Here is a 19,937-nt window from a genome sequence, read left to right on the forward strand (position 1 = left end):
GGTTTCGTTATGCTGGAATTGTGGTTAAAACATGCCGTGCTTTTAAATCTGCACTTTGCAAGCTGCAGTCGTAAATGATACCGATACAGATGATACAGTTCACCTTTACATTAGCTTTTAGTATGTTATAGAATCTACTTTTTCCTAACAACTGGTCTTTGTTTTTATTTCGTATATTTTTATTTTATTTTTATAGTTTTCACCTATTTGCCTTCCACTTCTGCATTTTTCCAGATCTGACTGACCCCAGCAGGCAAAAACTATTGCTCTGTGTGCTGACGAATGTAGTAATATTGTTAGTTTCTATTATCTTATCTAGTCAGACCCTATCCCATTCATATCCCAGTCTTTCATTTAACCCACTGCCTGGTTACTAAGGTAAACAAGACCACAGCAGCCAGATAGCTACTAAAATTCCAAACTGGAAAGCTGCTAAATAACTGGAAAAAAAAGAAAACCAATTGCAAATTGCCTCAGAATATCAATGTCTGCATCATATTAGATTTTAATTTAAAGCTGAACAACCCCTTTAATGTTGTGTTATTGTCTTACAAAGGGTTAGGAAGCTACTCTGTTTATGCCATAAATGGGATAAAGAGGGCTCTCCATTATTTGAACATTGCTTTTGGGTATGTGTCTGCTACAGTAGAATGAAGCATCTTGGGTATACCGGAATATATCTTTTATTTACCCACTCAGCAAGGTTACAGCCTGATCTTCAATTTAGAAACACTTGATTATGCCAGGTTGATGTTTGGAATTCTCAGGATCCCAGGGTGTGTGTGTGTTTTTTTTTTTTTTTTATAGGGTGATGGAGGACTTGTAGTTTTTTGTGTTTTGTAGTTTTTTTTTTTTGTGTTCTCTGACCCACAGAGAAGTTGAGTTGTCTGCCATGGTGTCTATGTTCCCTTATCAAATTTGATAAAAGGGATTTTCTGTTAAAACAGGATAACATGTTCTTGTAAGGAAGTAAGGTAGCTAACAAAAATGTCATCTGAAGGAGATGCTTTCTCTGTGTTCTTGGGTTTGCAATTAAACAAGACAGTGACCTACATCATTTCTCTTAAAAAAGCAGGAAAGGAAACCATCAAAGCACGCATATTTTATAGTTTAGTTTATCTTTGACATTTAATATCTAACCCCCCCCCCCCCATTACATGCAGTGACCATTGCGACAATAAGATATTTGATTTTAAACAGGTGACCGGTAAATTCTACATAACCCCATTAGTGTATTACATGGAACAGATTATCTGATTTGGTGGCAACAATAACAATACAGGGTTGAATTTTTGGCTAGATAAAGATCAAATTGCACTGTTTTAGTACCGTAATTATATATTAATATTTCTTTTTGTTTTTTACCTTTTCAGATATCTTTTGATGGTATCTATGCAAATATGAGACTGGTCCATATTCTCACATCAGTAGTTGTAAGTTATTTATATAGAAATTTTTTTTTTTCTTTGCGTTTCTGTGGTTGTATGCTGAACTATATTTAAAATAACAGAATTTTGGCTCCTTCCAGGCTAAAATTGTTAAGCGAGTGCTATGCTGCTCCTGGTACAAGTGGCCATGGGTGGTCACATGCATGTGTTTTGCATGGTTACGCCATGTCAATAACCATCAGCTGTGTTGATCTCTGAACACAAGGGACATCCTTTGCATCTTAATTTACTGCACCAAAAGAAAACCATTTTATACTTTGAGGGGTGAAGTGGGTTTGAGCTGCAGTCAATAAAGGAGTATACACATTTTTTTTTTTTTTGCCTTTATTGCACTTCTATTAGTGTTCATTTGTGGGCCTGGGTTCTCCTCTCCACCGCAGAACGTTGTTGGTCACGCGTGATGCTCTAAAAATTGTTGATCGTCTGCGATTTTGAGGATAGGGGTTGCAGGCGATGTACTTAAAGTAAAATTCTTTTCTATGGTTTCCATAGGGAAAGACAAACCTCCCCAGGCAGAACTTTTGGTCAGTGAGTGTAATTTGACATGGTTGTCTTTAAGATGTGTTCTACCCACCTTCTTGAGCTTTAGTTTATAAAGGGAAGAGAAAACAAATGGCCTGGTATGTAGGAGAAGGGAGGGATGTGTCTCCAATAAGTCTGGGGAAAAAAAATTATTATAAAGCACAACAATTCTGTTCTTACTGTAAGAATTATTGGTTATGAGGTTAAACCCTCTAGTTTTGTATTCACTTGCCCTGTTTGTTATACACACAAAACTAATACAATATAATACTTTCTCTCCTCCTCACAGGGCTCAAAATGTGAGGTTTTTGTGAAAAATGGAAGCATATATGAAGGTGTTTTTAAAACTTACAGTCCTAAGGTAAGTTTACTGCAAACAAATCTTTCTGTGGTGTGTTGGTATGTGTTACTGTTAAGGAGAAACTATTGTACCGGGACAGCCTGGTATTCCAAATTAGTAAAACTGGACAGGCCTCTCCTTAATTGACGCGGCGATCAGCCAAACTCCACACCGAAGCCCTGCCACCTGATGTCACAAGCACAACCCCAAGATCTCTAAACCCCCCCCCCCCCCAATATGATATTGCCACATGCCCAGAACAGAAAGTTTGGGACTTAACTGACTACACAATTGTAACTTTTTCAGTGTGATTTGGTGCTTGATGCAGCTCATAAGAAAACTACAGAATCCATTGTGGGGCCAAAGCGTGAAGACATTGTGGATAGTATATTGTTTAAATCATCCGACTTTGTTATGGTGCAGTTTAAAGATATGGATGTGAATTATGCAAGAAGAGGTACTGTGTATATTTAAATTATATTCAGAACTTTTCATTTTTTTTTTCCCCAGCCCCAATTTGAATATAATAAAGGACCAAGAAATAACATTTTCTAGTGTTCTTACGCAAAATTGTGTTTCACAATTTTCAAAAGTACTACATTTTTTTAAAAAAATATATATCATTCCTTTTGGTGGGTTGGTGATAAATTATCTAATTAATTGCCGTTAAGCAAAACCTAAGATGGCTAAACAGAACAGAGTTGATGGCAATCGCATTTATTTTGTACCATTTCTTCCTCAAAACACTTACATGCTGCGTTCCATCCTCGTTCGGTGCTTACATGTGCATGTCTTAGTGCAGCCACCACATGGAAGAATAGAATGTATTTCTTCCTGTGCTCCCTTGCAGTGGACGTGGAAGAACTCCACTACAGGGGAGGGCAGGAAAAACCGCTTGTGATTTTGAGCCATTATTTTCCCAGTGCTAAAACAAGCATTCAGGGCAGTGATCCACATTTTTTTAAAAAATGTTCTCAAATTCATTTTTAATTATCATTCTATGGTTCTCTTAACTGATTATAAATAGTTTATTCCTTTTTTTTTGATAGTGGGGGGGAAAATGGGCATTATGTAATTGTGATTATAATGAACACTTTTTCTTTCAGATGGGTTCACAGATTCTGGTATTGCTTCTAGATTAAATGGTGAGCATAAGGAGAAAGATCTGGAGCCCTGGAATGGGGGTGAAAATCTCATTAGCAGTGCATCTACTGTCAGTGAGGAACTGGATTCTTTAGAAACTGATGTAGTAAGTAACTTTTCTACTACAGAATATCTGCATGTACTCTGAAATTAACCTTAGCAAAGGACTGAAATGTGTAACTGAAGCTTGTTACATACATGCCGCTTCCTCTTTATGGCATCAGCACTAATTTTACACTTGGGAGAATGGTTCCAAAGTGGCTATGTGCAAGGTGAAGGCAAGTTTACGTTCTCCATTAAGAATAAAGTATGCTTTAAAAAAAAAAAAAAAAAAAAAAACAATATTTTTCAGGTGAGCCAATCACTTCACAGGGGCCTCCATTTTCAGCATTGCATTATTAAGTAGGGCTTCTGCTGAACAACTTTTGCCTATTTGTTTTAATTAGAAAATATCTGATTGTTGGTATTTCTCGCTCTAAATAGGGCAAAATGCACACACACATTCTACTTCTGGTTGCAGATGGTATGCATAAAATATATAATACTATTTAATCCATTTGTAAGCAAAAAGTAAATATATATATATTGCATGACACATTTCACACCGATTACGTTTTGGGAAGGTGTTACCCAGTCCCTTTCTCAGGTGAAGGAAGGCACTTTTGCCCCACTTTCTTTGTGGAATGCTTAGAATATAAACAGGTGTGTTTGGGATCATCAAGAGAATCTATGGTAAGCTCTGTTTTAACTCTTTGATAAACACTTCCCTTGGAGGACAGCGTAACATCCAGCTCTTCAGCACTTTAAGAACATTTGACCCTACAAATACTGTGAAAGAGGGCCTATCTCTGCAACACTGTTTACATTCAACAATGTCCTTGAATCTGTGATGCGTTGAGCAGGAAAAAATATAACTGTCCTCCACAGAAGTGGACCAAGCAAGCCAGCTCACCATATATGCCACCCACTGTCTGAATTGATCTGTGCCAAATGCTTTTGAAACAAGAATATTTTATTTAAAAATTCTTAGGGCAAGGTCACGCAAGGCGTTTTTTACTTTGTGTTTTTCAAAACACGTATTTGAGCATATATACAGGTATAGGACCTATTATCCAGAATGCTCGGGACCTGGGGCTTTCCGGATAAGGGATCTTTCTGTAATTTGGATCTCTGTGGCTTAAGTCTACTAACAAATAATTTTAACATTAATTGAACCCAATAGGGTTGTTTTGCCTTTAATAAGGATTAATTATGTCTTAGTTAGGATCAAGTACAGTGTACTGTTTCATTAGAGAAAAAGGAAATCTTAAAATGAATTTTACAGGTATAGGACCCGTTATCCAGTATGCTTGGGACCAATTTGGATCTCCATACCTTTACCATTACCTACTAAAAAAAATCAATAAAACATTAATCAAACCCAATAGGATTGATTTGCATACAATAAGGATTATTGATATCTTAGTTGGGATCAATTACAAGGTACTGTTTTATTATTACAGAGAAAAAAGAAATCCGTTTTAAAATTCTGAATTATTTGATTAAAATGGAGTCTATGGGAGACAGGCTTTCCATAATTTTGGAGCTTTCTGGATTATGGGTTTCCAGATAAGGGATCCCTTACCTGTACACTTATAAAACCACATGTGGCGGATTATATAGTATGGCAACACACCTGCAATGTATAACTTGCTATCCTTCATCTGTTTTACCTTGGGATAACCTGGTCCTGTTAATTGAAACCCAAGCAGTTTCTATTGTTTGTCTGACTTTTGGGCCTATAGTTCTTGAAATTTGGCTGCAGATAAACTATTTTAAGCACATTTATTGCACTTGAATTATGTCCTGACAAAGGGAGGGTTTGTTCCCTTTGAAACATTAATTTTTGAAATTGTACACTAGCACAATAAATGGGGCACACACCCCTCAATTGGTGGGTAGTATTTTGGACAGTTATGAAACCTTTGACATTTTGTCTTTTAGTCAAATGGATGGGATCCAAATGAAATGTTTCGCTACAATGAAGAAAATTATGGTGTTGTGTCAACTTATGACAGCAGTCTGTCGTCATACACGTAAGTCTTGTTTTTACATTGATGTTTGGTTCTCGGCAACCTGGAAAACCAAGACAACCTACAAACCTACATTTTCACAGTATTGTGGTGTAAGGTTTTCTTAGTATTACTGGATTTGTGGAACAAATGGTTCAGTGTTGTAATCCCAGTTGCTTTCTCCTGCTTTTATTTTAATGCACTATACAGGATTTTTAATGTTATTTTTGGTGGTGCTGCTGTAGAAGGATGCTTGTCTTGACAATTTTTAATTTCATTTGGCTAAATTAGTTTTTGCACGTAAAATCTTACATGGAATTATTTGTTCCATATGTAGTCATTGCACATAGTCTTATTCATAATGTGTCTAAAACACTACTGATTCAGATGGAATATTTAAACCAGACCCGTAGATACCTCAAAACCTCATAATTTCACCACCTACATATGTTAAGCATTCCATTATTCTGAGTACAGCTTGGCAGAGGTTTAGGGGAAGTTTTTAAGCAAAATGTGATACTGACACTCATGATTCTTAATTATACAAGAGCATCCATGTCCCTTTAATTGGAACAGAGCATCTGTTTCATGTGGTCTTATCATGTATCACTTTTTTTTTTTATGACCCATATGTAACATGATTTTTTTTTCTTCTTCTGTCTTTTTAATATTTCATATCCTAAATTCTACTTAGTATGTATCGGGGTTTTTTATCCACAGTATTTGCAAATAAGAGTGCAATAAAATTTGCTTTTCTACCTCCAAATTGTAGCGTTCCATTAGAAAGGGATAATTCAGAAGAATATTTGAAGAGAGAAGCTAGGGCAGCTCAGATAGCTGAAGAAATTGAATCAAGTTCCCAGTATAAAGCCAGAGTTGCCTTGGAAAATGATGAGAGATCAGAGGAGGAAAAGTACACAGCTGTTCAACGAAGCCTTATGGAACGAGAAGGGCACTCGCTGAATACCAGGTACAAGCTTGAATATGTAATCTATTAAGTGTGTGTGTGTGTGTAAAATATATATATATATATATATATATATATTATATATATATATATATATATATATATATATATATATATATATATATATATATCTATATCATGAAATAATCCATGGCCGGCACACCCTTAAAATTCAAAAAATTTTTTTATTGAAAACTCATTGTTTAAAAACCAACGTTTCGGTCCTCATTAGGACCTTTATCAAGGATCCTAATGAGGACCGAAACGTTGGTTTTTAAACAATGAGTTTTCAATAAAAAAATTTTTTGAATTTTAAGGGTGTGCCGGCCATGGATTATTTCATGCTAAATACTCAGATTTTGGCTGTGCACCCCACAGAATACTAAAAGCCTTGGAGTGCAGACACCATCAGGACTGATTATATATATATATATATATATATATATATATATATATATATATATATATATATATATATATATATATATATATATATATATATATATATATATATATATATATATATATATATATATATATATATTTTTAAAATCTGGTCTGTAGTCATGGCCATATGTGACACCTGTCTCCAAAATCTAAATTCTAACATTTATCTTGGTATTATATCAACCTTTATTAGAATAAAATATGCATGAGTGTGCAGCTAATTTGTATGTAATTCACACTTATACTTCTGTTTTAAGTCTCTTCCAAGCTGTGCATTTTCAGTTTGTTTGTTTTTTTTTTTGTTTAAGTAGGCGTGTCAATTTATATATCCTTCAGTCATCACTGGTGCTGTTAACCCATTGCTTTTTCCTTGATGCCCTAGTCCATATTCTTAGGCATAGAGGGGGGCAGACAGTGGCCTTCACTTTCCTTTTAGCACTCGTGTTCTCCCTCCCTCCTCAGTGTAATTGTGTAGCATGGGCACTTTCTGGCACATAAACAAGATTTTGGATTTATACAAAGCATGGCTTAATAACAGTGCCCACAAAATGGTGGCTGCCTGCTTGCTGTGATTCTGTAATTCTAAGACCTAAAGGAAACAAGATTTATATTTTATATAGTGTAAGTGAAGTTTATTTCGCTTGACAAACCCAATATAAAAGCATTTTGAATCATTTCTTAGGGTGACAGTTAACCTGCTATTATTCTTTCCATAGGCTGCAATGAGACTAGGATCAAGCGTAATAACTAAAATCCTTGAATGCTGCAGGCAATAATAGGCAGGGAAGGAACATACTAATCCTGTATCACACTCCCTATCAATAATACAGTTATAGTATTGGTGACAGTTCCCCTTTTTAAATCTACTAAACAATCATTTAAACATGACATAAACCCAATAGGGTTTTTTTGTTTTTTTTAATCTCTGATAAGGGTTAATTTATATCTTAGTTGGGGTCAAGTAAAAGGTAATGTTTTATTACAGATACAAAGGAAACCTACTTTTAAAAAAATTATTTGATTAAAAACCCTCTAGAACAGAGGTCCCCAACCTTTTTTTTCAGTTGAATGTTGCTCACAGGTATAAGTGTTCCAAAAAAGGTTCCAGAGGTGCCAAGTAAGGGCTATGATTGACTATTTGGTAGCCCCTATATGGACTGGCAACCTATAAGAGGCTCTGTTTGGCAGTACACTTGGTTTTTATGCAACCAAAACTTGCCCAAAAGCCAAGAATTCAAAAATAAGCACCTGCTTTTTTGAGGCCTCTGGGAGCAACAGCCAAGGGGTTGGTGAGCAACATGTTGCTTGTGAGCCGCTGGTTGGGGATCACTGCTCTAGAGGATGTTCTTCCTGTAAATCAGAACTTTCTGGATAATGGGATTCTGTATATCTGATCCCATACTTGTGTGTGTGTGTGTGTGTGTGTGGGGGGGGGGGGGGTGTGGTTAAAGGTAGATATACAGGTACATTTCATTTTGAAAATAAATAACAATTACATTTTCATTCATAGATTTTAAAACATAGGTAAAAAGAAAATTGTGCCATGTACAAAAGTTTGGACACCCCTCTACTACTTAACTCATTAGGCCTTAATAGCCATTTGGAGTTGTCACCAAGTTACCATTGCAGAGCTTATTAAAATCCTTTAAACTTTGGATTACTCTCTAAGCAGAGTCAGAATCTGAAATCTGCCTGATAAAACTGTAATTTATAAACCACATCCAAATAAAAGCATAAATGTTATCGGTATAGCTCTGTCCTGCCAGAATACAAGCTCAACTTGTGAAAAGATCCAGTGTACATGAGCAACAGGACAGTGCAGTTTGAAGGCAGCTCTTGCTTGATATCATGTAATTTGTCCATACAAACTGTGTGTGTGTGTGACCAATATCTTTAACCTGGCATCAGCTTGTGGCTGCTATGCCCTGATACAGTGACGCTAACTGACAAAGTAATCGCTAGTCTAACTTGTTTGAAACTTGTTGAAAAAAGACCAGAGTCCATCAAGTTCAACCCATCCAAGTAAACCCAGCACACACAACCCACACCTCCATAAAAGGCGACTAAATTAGTCTGGCAAGATCTGTTAAGCATAAAACCATGCTGGCACAAACTTATAGTATTGTGAACTGCAATGTATTCAAGTACCCTATCCCTTATTACCCCTTCCAAAAGTTTTCCTACTACTGATGTTAGACAAACAGGCCTATAGTTTTCAGGCTGAGAACGGGATCCCTTTTTAAATAACGGCACCACATTAGCAATTCGCCAGTCTCTCCGCACCATGCCAGACCTCAACGAATCCTGAAAAATTAAAGGAACAGTAACATCAAAAAATTAAAGTGTTTTAAAGTAATTAAAATATAATGTGCTGTTGCTCTGCAAAAAACTGGTGTTTTTGCTACAGAAAAGCTACTATATAAATAAGCTACTGTGTAGCCATGGGGGCAGCCATTAAAGCTGGAAAAAAGGAGAAAAGGCACAGGTTACATAGCAGATAACTAGTAGATAAGCCCCATATAATGGGGGTTTATCTGTTATCTGCTAAGTAACCTGTGCCTTTTCTCCTTTGAATGGCTGCCCCCATGGCTACACAGCAGCTTACTTATATAAACTATAGTAATCTTTCTGAGGCAAACACACCAGTTGTATCAATGCAGGGCAACAGTACATTATATTGTCATTACTTTTATACACTTTCATTTTTTGGTGTTACTGTTCCTTTAAGTGAAGAGGCTTGGCAATCGCAGCGCTCCGGTCATTTAATACCCCTGGGATGAATCCCATCTGGTCCTGGACCTTTGTTTACCTTTACATGTTCAAGTCTCTGTTGAATTTCCTCCCGAGTGACCCATGCGTCAGTAGCTTAATTACTAGAACTGGGCATATTAAAAGGGAAGCCTTCATTAGCTGGCTCCTCAGATGTATAGACAGATGAAAAATAAGAGTTCAAAATTTCTGCTTTTTCCCCGTTCTCATCAACCAACTTACCCCTCCGTGATAATAAGGTTCCCACCCCTTCTTGCTTCATTTTATTACTATTCACATAATTAAAAAATAATTTTGGATTCTTTTTACTCATATCCCTTTCCATCTCTATTTTAGCTTGCCTGATAGCTTTTTTTGCATGCTTTATTTGCTTCCTTGTACCTGATGAAAGTTTCTGCTGTCCCAGCTAACTTGAATGCTTTAAAAGCACGTTTTTTTCTTACCAACCTCGAATACTTTTATTCAGCCATAAAGGTTTTACTTTGCAATGCCTCTTCTTGCTTACAAGGGGAATATACTGTTGTGTATACCTGCAAAGCAATGTTTTAAAGATGTTCCATTTTGCTTCTGTATCTAACCCTATGAAAAGCCTTTCCCAGTTGACACATTGCAGAGATGCCCTTATACTGGCAAAGTCTGCACGTCTAAAATCGAGCGTTTTAATTACTCCCTTTATAGTCTCTGCAGCATTAACTCAAAGCAAGACCATGTTGTGATCACTGTTCCCCAAATGCTCACCCACACAAATGTTAGAGACGAGTTCAGTATTATTAGATATTACCAGGTCCAAAATAGAGTCATTCCTAGTAGGTTCTTGAACCGCCTGAAATAAAGTTGTCATTTAGCGTATTTACAAACCTACTAGCTTTTTCTGACTTGGCCACCCCATTACTCCAGTCAATGTCTGGATAATTAAAGTCCCCCATAATAACAACAACTTGACCCAGTTGTGAAGCCTGGGTCTCATCCCCCTCATCTATACGGGGTGGTTTATGGCATATACCAATGATCATTTTCTTTGTGACCTTCAGCCCTACTGAAATTTCTACCCAAAGAGATTCAACATTTCATTGGTAATGTCTTTATTACATGGCTTTATATCTGACAAACCCCTCCACCCTTTTTAATCTCTCTGTCCCTCCTAAAAAGTGTATAACCATTTAAATTCACAGCCCAGTCGCATTTATCATCCCACCAGGTCTCAGGTGATACCAATTAAATCATAATTTTCAATACATGCAATAGCTTGCAGCTCCCCAAATTTACCCGACAAGCTTCGCGCATTAGCCAGCATGCAGCGGAGATTACTACTTCTCCCTCTGATGTTTACATTAGCTAAGGGAGAGTTGGAGCTAAGGCAAATATTAGACTGTTATCCTTGTAACTGAGGCTCCTTATCCGATAAACTATATGCCCCCCTCACTCCTCCCCCACAACCCTTTGCTAGTCCAACTGCCCCGTCTACACTAGCTTTCCTATAGAACTCTAGCTCACCCACCCATATTGTGGTTGTAGTTAAAAATTGCTTGGTTAAATTGCATTGGCAGGTTACAGCCAGACTAAGCAGAATTTGGTGCAAAATTAATGATGGAATAAACAACCTGTTAAATATTTGGGGTGGATCAATTATGCCAACGTTGTTTGATTTGAAAGGAAGGATGGTTTCCACTTAATATACTAGAATGTTATAATTTCTGAAATAAAGTTGCATAACCGTGCATTAAGATTTTGCATGTAAAAATAATTTAACAGAATTTTTAAAGGGTGACTCAAACGTTTGCATTCAAGTGTGTATCTGTATGTATGTGCAAAGTCAAAAATATATATGGAATATATGAGATGAGCTGAAACAATCAAGGGAAACTCTTAGATGCTTGTCACTAAGAGGAAATACTAATGGAAATCTGTATTATATATATATATATATATATATATATATATATATATAAATATATAAATATATAAATATATAAATATATAAATATATAAATATATAAATATATAAATATATAAATATATAAATATATAAATATAAATATAAATATATATATATATATATATATATATATATATATATATATATATATAAAGTTCAAAGTATCGGCACTCACCAACCAGGAACACCAATGTCCGGGTGCTAACCATAAAATAGTATAAAGTCTCGCAGAAAGCACTCCAGGAAAAAATAAAAAACAAAAAAGTTTATTTAGACCCAAATGTCTACGCGTTTCGATCCATGCCGGATATAAATATATAAATATATATATATATAATATAATATTATATATATATATATATATATATATATATATATATATATATATATATATATATATATATATATATATATATATATATATATATATATATAATATATATATATATATATATATATATATATATATATATATATATATATAATATTATATATAAATATATATAATATTATATATAAATATATATAATATTATATATAAATATATATAATATTATATATAAATATATATAATATTATATATAAATATATATAATATTATATATAAATATATATAATATTATATTTTATATTATATTTTTATATATATATATAAATATATATAATATTATATATAAATATATATAATATTATATATAAATATATATAATATTATATATAAATATATATAATATTATATTTTATATTATATTTTTATATATATATAAATATATATAATATTATATTTTATATTATATTTTTATATATATATATTATATTTTTCTATGATGGTTTTGTAGAGAAAACAAGTACATTCCACCAGTGCAGAGGAATAAAGATGCCATGTTATGGACAACTCACAGTGGGAGGCAAACTTCTGCAAGGATTGGACAGTCTGGATCAGGGCCCATTCCTTCAAGGACAGGATCCCATTCTTCTGACTACAGCCCCAATGCTGGAGCTGATCAGAGAGTCATAAATGGAGGCAAGTAATTCATTAGCTGATCAAGGTTTTTAAAAAATATTTTTTAGTACATTTACAAATGTACTGTTTAAGTAGTATACTGTTGAATGGTAAGTGTTTTTATTTAGGGTGGTAGCTATAACATGATTTGATATGCTATTTCCTTTTGATTTAAGAAATACATACACATGCTGGTCTTCCCTAGGAAGAAAGTGGCATTGAAAGTTAAACTAAAAGGGGAGAAAGTAATTGAAAAAGGGTCAATTTAAAGTAACCTTTTGTGTAAATTAATGTACATTTTATCTTAATTATGGTGCATAAACTGTGTGAAATATGAGTCTTTTTGTAGCATAAAATATCTTTTGCTTCTCTTAAGACGTGCGAGAAACCATTTCCCCTCTGTTGTATTTTACTTTTTTTCTGTTGACTTGTTCCCTACCCCTTCATCTCATTATTTTTTTTTTTACTTTCTTTTATTATTACTTTTCCTTCATCTCATTTGTTCTGTCAGGTGTTCCCTGGCCATCGCCTTGTCCATCTCCTTCTTCCCGCCCACCTTCTCGCTACCAGTCAGGTCCCAACTCTCTTCCACCTCGGGCAGCCACCCCTACAAGGCCGCCCTCCAGGCCCCCTTCGCGGCCATCCAGGCCCCCGTCTCACCCCTCTGCTCATGGTTCTCCAGCTCCTGTCTCTACTATGCCTAAACGCATGTCTTCAGAAGGTACAACACCTCTGTTTTATTTTTTTTATTTTTTTCCCCTTTGTATTGTCAGTTCCATCATGCCTACAGCATAGGGAAACCATGTCTTCCATCTATAAGATGAGAGCATGATAGGTCTAGATTCATGCTGTTGTGATGGGTAAATATCAAAACATTTATAATCCCATTTCATCTTCTCCTTTGGTTTTCTGTGGCTCTTTTTGACAACCCTTAATTTTTGAGCCAAAAATGGCTTTAAAACTAAAATGCAAAATGTAAGGCATGTTTCATCCAATTACCTTAAAGGGATACTGACTGAATTTTTATTTTTATTTATTTTTTTTAAATTAGAATTTTGCCGTAAAATTGTTTTCCTACTGCTTTTTCATTACTAATCAGATTCCCCTCCCTCCCACATTTCTGTATTAGGGGCTGCCATATTAATGCTCAGGAGTCCGTTAGCATTAGAAGCTATAACTGACAGGCTGAGAAGGGACAGTCAGGTTTAGGAACGTCAAGTAGCCATTAATTACAAAAGCAAATCTATCGGTGAAAAATGATCAAAATGACCCATAGGTAACTTTAAATGTACATTAATTTTTTGAAGTCTAGTTTTTTAGTGTCAGTATCACTTTAAAAAAAAAAAAAAAATAGCAGTACCTGGAATTTAAGAGGTTTTTTTTTTTTGTTTTTTTTTTAAAAGAAACCTTATCTGCAATTTGTTGTTGTTTGGTTTTTTTTATTAATTTTTCCTCCTGTTTAAGGCTTCCATTTGTTGTATTTTCCTTATAAATAAGCATGGTCCCAGACCATGCTTATTTATAAGGAAGAACATGATTTTGGGCTCATACACAAGAAAATGCCATAGGCAGCATATTTCTTGTTGAAGTGGCTGTTGGCAGCTACAGGCATTTGAAGTTGTGTGTTTTTTTTTTTTTTTTTTTTTTTTTTTTTGTTTTTCTTGAGGGGACAATCTTACAAATATGCAATTGGCCTAAATTGGTAAGAAATCCTCTATTTTTCTGTGGTGCTACACACAGAAAAGTGGATATCCTACAGTGGCCCAGTCCAAGCTCTGATGTCGAGCATCATCTGACTTACATGCACAGTCTGGTCCAAATTGCAAAGCTGTCCCAAAATATGACCTGACGGTCTGTACAGACGGCTGTATGTAGGTAATTTTTTTTTATTCTACCTGTAGTTATTAGAGAATTTTACTGACTTTGGACTTGCTTGCTGTAATCTCATCCCCCACCTTTTGTCTTTAGCATATGGCTAAATGGCTCCTATTTTAGTTATAGCTGTGTTTTGATTGTCATATATACATTCCTTGTCAATAAGCCTCACCTCCCATTTTGAAAAAACCTAATAAAAATTTATGAATAAAATATGGTTAAGCTTAGTAACTTAATGTAAGTCATATGACTTTAAGTTATTAAGCTTAACCATATTTTATTCATTCATTTTGTCTTGCTTTGAGTATACAGCATAACGAATCCTTCAAAAACTATGCAAAGCGCTCTCGGGAGGCCAGGGCCATTCACAAAAACAATAATGTAGGCGATTGGGAGGCATCATTTATTGACCCAGCCACCTACAGCTGCTGTGCTGTATTGCTTTGCCTTTAATTTCCCTGACAATTGCCTTTATAAATAGTTGCCAGGGCAATGCATAATATGCTATGTAGGTACTTGTTTGTGCACTTTTAAATTGTGCATAGTTCTATTAGATAACAGAGTTGCTTTAAAGGTGTCCTTCTTGTAAAAGGCAAAATGTTAAAATGTGGTTACTTAATACTTCAGGTCACAGATCACAATCTCAGTTTAAGATTTGTTCCTTAAAATTAGACTGACAGACTAAGGTGTATGTTTAATGCATATATATTATTACACCCAGCCCCACTTCTTCTTTTTTTTTTTTTTGCTTTTTAAACAAAACAAAAAATCTAACACTGTATAAACATTCTTATAAATAAGCAGCTGACTGCACTCCTTTCTCATATTAGTAGTCTGTCTGGACTGTGTATGGGCCCAAAACAATGTTATCAAGTGCAACTGATTAGTTGAGGACAGCTTTGGCCTATAGATAAAGTTTGCATCCAGTGGGACTGCACAGGTCCTCCCCCACCTCTATTCAGTCTGATTTGTCCATCCAGCATGGGCAGACTCGGTTCAGTTGGCAGCACTGTGAAGTAACAGCCAGTGTTCAGTGGCTAATGTCACTGGTGACTGGCACGTTTGGTCTAGAATAGTGGTAATTGTAGGGGGAATTCTGCAGGGTACTTTAAAGCCTTTTAATGTTTTGCATGTAAATCTTGTTTGCCTCCATTCCTGTAGAAGTTAGTGAACTGCAAGCAATAAAGAAATCTTTGATAATGTTGATGTCTGCAAAACTATATTAATTTGCTGCTATGATATTTACAATTGCTTGATTCATATGTATAGGTTTAAAGGCAACACTTTCTATGCTTAAACACTTGGTCTTTTCTTTGTACTAGGGATGCACCAAAACCAGAATTTGGTTCGGTATTCGGCCAGGGTTTGGTCCTTTTTGGCAGGGTTCAGCCGAATCCACGGTCCTGGGTGAACCGATTTGGAAGGTTTAAATGTTTGCGTTAACACGAAAGCAAAATATTTGCCCCCTCCGGGTTTGGTTCGGTATTCGCCTGAATCCCTTGGGTTGGATTCAGGGGTTCGGCTGAACCCAAAAAACTGGGTTCGGTGCACCTCTACTTTGTACCTTTTTTTTGAGAGTCTGATTAATTATTTTGTATTTTAGGACCTCCAAGAATGTCTCCTAAGGCACAACGGCATCCTCGTACCCACAGAGTTTCTAATGGTAGGGGCACAATCTGTGGAGGCTTAGAATTTGTTTCTCGCAATGAACCTGGAGAAGTGTCTGCACAACCCGTAGCTCGAAATAGTTCCTCTGGTGGAACGTGGTCTTCTGTTGTAAGCGGAGGCAAGTTTTAGAATTGTTCTTTTGTAAACTTTTACAGGCAATCTTTAAAAAAACAAAAAAAAAACTTATTATAAGAAGATGATTGTTAATGTTACCATATAAATCTTTGCTCAGCAAATACTTCAGCTCTGCGTGATCTTCGGGAGGATGGGAGACTCTAAGATTAAGTTTTGTAAACCAGCATCGAAAAAAGTATTATACCATAGCTGCCAGCAACAAGTTGAATCGTGAAGAAGGATTTGAACAATAAGGCTGCTATAAACACCAGTAATATTTTCCCCCAATATGGCTGCGCCAAAGAGAGGTGCCTCTGCGGCCTACCACTGTTTCAATCCCACAATTAAGACTATACAAATTTAGAGATCTGTGGAATACATAATTTTTTTTATTTTTTATTTTTTTTTAAATTTGACTAAATACTGAAATGAATCTTATCTTAATTAATGTATTCAAATCTGAGAAAAACATAAGTGAACCAAAAATTGTCGCATTGAATTATACAGGGCTTTTAATGCCATACTCTTCAGGTTTTTGAATTGGTTTGACTGAACACTAAGATTCTGAATCTTACAAAAAGTGCCAAAAGTACTGCAAATAATGAAATTGGAGCCTTATTTTTGTTCTTTCTTTAATATGAGCTTTTTTTTTAAGCTGTATTGAAAACAATGGTCTGTTCATTTAATTGATGTATGCGTAAAACACTGGAACATAAGACACTAATAGTGGTGGCTCTCTTTACATTTCCAGCAATTGGAACCATTTTGGATGCCCAGTTACTTGTTGTGCTTCCCATTCTTTGAGTTGCCCTTTATGATCGAAACATCTTGTGTTCTGTATCCATAAAGATGTCTGCCTCATGCTATGGATTTAAATGTCTGTAGTGTACCTTGTTTACCATTCTAGTCTTGTTATATTATAACTTATTGATATTACAGAACAGAAGATTAGCTTCTTAGCTGGTTGGCTAATCTCCTGTGTGGATATCTGAAATCTCCTGCACACTGATACTTACGCCCACACTGCATGTAGTATTTATAGATGTTTGTCACTTAGTTATGTTATATTAATATTTTTTTGTGTAAATGAGAAATATATATACATACATACATACATACATACATACATACATACATACATACATACATACATACATACATACATACATACATACATACATACATACATACATACATACATACATACATACATACATACATACATACATACATACATACATACATACATACATACATACATACATACATACATACATACATACATAATATTCCAAGGATTGTGCGCACTCCAATTCCAAATGTTAAACTTTATTCATGGATAATCGCATACGTTTCGGTCATGGTCTAAGACCTTGTTCACGATGTTATACCCTTAATATAAATTACATACAATAAAACTTTATATACAAGATTAATCCCACCCACTGGTCACATGTCAGCCAACCGGCCCCACCCCCCTCCCCAGACATTAACCATGTCATCAAAGGGGTGCGGGAAATCCGTATGAGGCACAATGACTACTAAACTTCCCTGCATAATACTACCTCAAGTCAATGAATGATATTAAATGATATTAAATTAGGGTGCTTTAGGTGCCAGACATGCATATCCTGCCGTTATGACACCTGGTGAGACTTTTACACACCCACACACGGGACAGAGATTTAAAATACGGCATCGGATTACGTGTACCACAACCCATGTAATTTACCTTGTCACATGCCCGTGTGGGCTTTCGTACGTTGGTACAGGTTGCTACTCCAACGTGAATCCTTTTGGATTAGAAAACTTGATACACTCACCAAGGGGGCTAAATGAGTATTGTTCTCTGCATTGTTTTTTGCCAGTTAGGTGACTTTAAGTGACTTGAGGTAGTATTATGCAGGGAAGTTTAGTAGTCATTGTGCCTCATACCTGTGTGAATAGGGATTTCCCGCACCCCTTTGATGACATGGTTAATGTCTGGGGAGGGGGGTGGGGCCGGTTGGCTGACATGTGACCAGTGGGTGGGATTAATCTTGTATATAAAGTTTTATTGTATGTAATTTATATTAAGGGTATAACATCGTGAACAAGGTCTTAGACCATGACCGAAACGTTGATGTAAAGTTTAACATTTGGAATTGGAGTGCGCACAATCCTTGGAATATTGTATACATGGAACAACCGTTTTGCAGCACCCAGAGAAACTATGTGAAATATGAGTGATATGGGAGTGCGGACTATTCTGTAAATTTTATATATATATATATATATATATATATATATATTTTTTTTTTTTTTTTTTTTCCTTTCTACAGTTCAAAGGTTATCTCCAAAGACACACCGGCCGAGGTCTCCAAGGCTAGGAAGTCATGCACCAGGTTCAAATGTGTCATCACCCCAGCCTAGTACAGTACCTCCCGAGTCGGTTTCTATGCCAGTGCCTGCCGCATCCCCTACACCTGCTAGCCCTGCATCTAACAGAGCCGTTACTCCCTCTTGTGAAGGTACATTGTTGACATTTTACTATTTTATTTCTAGAAATTAAACTTTCTTGTTTAAAAACTTTTCTTGAACCAATTCTGTAAAATCTTTTAGGGTCAGTAGAAGACTGAAATGATGATGGGTCTGTTAGCTTAAAGACTACTGTGGGCCACGCACGGGCAAAATAAATTTGTGAATGTTAGAGTTCGCCATTTGATAAATATGCCCCTAAGGGTGATGGCATATGGTAGAGATTTGTTGCCTGCAGTAGTGCAGATTTAACCTTGGGCGACAAATCTTAACCTTAGATTGCCACAAGTAACAGGCTTTTCTTGCAGCAATCTTGACTTAATCATCTGGCTTTATATGAAGGGAGGCAGTTGGCCAAAGAAATGTTTGTTTCACTTGCAATCTGATCATAACCTTCATATCACCTCCCACATGGTAACTATAACCTCATTGTAACAATAGGTGTGGACTAAAGGTGGCCATATACAGGCAGATTTAAGCTGCTAATTCTAGACCTTTAGATCGTTTCGCCAGTTTATCTGCCCATGTATGGGGACCCCCGATAGCCCTACCTAACTGATATCTGGCTGAAAATTGGCCAGGTGTCGACTGGGCAGGTTTGATCCAAAGATCGAATTGGCCCAATATTGCCTACCTTAGGTGGGCATATTGGGGGGGAAAAGATCTTATCATATATGTCCACCTTAAGGATATGCAGAAAAAGCAATTGACCGGCACAACAAGTGTGATGCAAGCGGGGCTCCTGCGTGTTTATTTAAGAATAACAGCAATGTTTTGGGGGCGTACCCCTTCGTATCCTTAAGGATATGGGCACACAGACCTTTTGCTGAACTTCTCTTGGCCTGCGTTTTTTTCTGCAGGCTGAGAAGAGGAACAGCTCCCTTACGTATCTTTGTTTACTTGCACTTAGTACAGTTTCCATTTGAGTGCAAGTACGTGGAGTGGAGGTCAGCCTAAAAATGCCTGCTTTAGTGGTTTTCCAGCCTGACCACTCTATTTTACCTGGACTTGAGTGGAAGATGAACAGAGCTGCGTAAAGAGAACTGTAGTTTGTTCATAAGTAGGTAAAGCTAAATAGAATATGATCTGATCATGTTTGTGGGAGCAAAAATTACATTTCATAGGAAATGATCCATG

The 19,937-nt window shown here is 35.8% G+C and overlaps 1 protein-coding gene across 4 annotated transcripts in view; it reads left to right on the forward strand.

Moving 5' to 3' along the window:
* The window catches only part of atxn2 (ataxin 2), a 52,568-nt gene that overhangs the window by 11,933 nt on the left and 20,698 nt on the right, over positions 1-19,937 (forward strand). For 3 of the 4 annotated variants that reach the window (XM_002937696.5, XM_018090560.2, XM_004910507.4), the window contains exons 3-12: positions 1,374-1,433; positions 2,260-2,331; positions 2,617-2,767; positions 3,417-3,559; positions 5,437-5,528; positions 6,277-6,474; positions 12,463-12,647; positions 13,138-13,347; positions 16,105-16,287; positions 18,605-18,793. In XM_002937696.5, coding sequence (XP_002937742.3) covers positions 1,374-1,433; positions 2,260-2,331; positions 2,617-2,767; positions 3,417-3,559; positions 5,437-5,528; positions 6,277-6,474; positions 12,463-12,647; positions 13,138-13,347; positions 16,105-16,287; positions 18,605-18,793 — 1,483 coding nt within the window. The remainder of the gene's footprint in view (positions 1-1,373; positions 1,434-2,259; positions 2,332-2,616; positions 2,768-3,416; positions 3,560-5,436; positions 5,529-6,276; positions 6,475-12,462; positions 12,648-13,137; positions 13,348-16,104; positions 16,288-18,604; positions 18,794-19,937) is intronic. The other variant, XM_004910508.4, reaches the window with a different exon arrangement.

This window comes from Xenopus tropicalis, chromosome 1 (assembly GCF_000004195.4).
Source record: "Xenopus tropicalis strain Nigerian chromosome 1, UCB_Xtro_10.0, whole genome shotgun sequence".
In the NCBI taxonomy this organism is placed as follows: Eukaryota; Metazoa; Chordata; class Amphibia; order Anura; family Pipidae; genus Xenopus; species Xenopus tropicalis.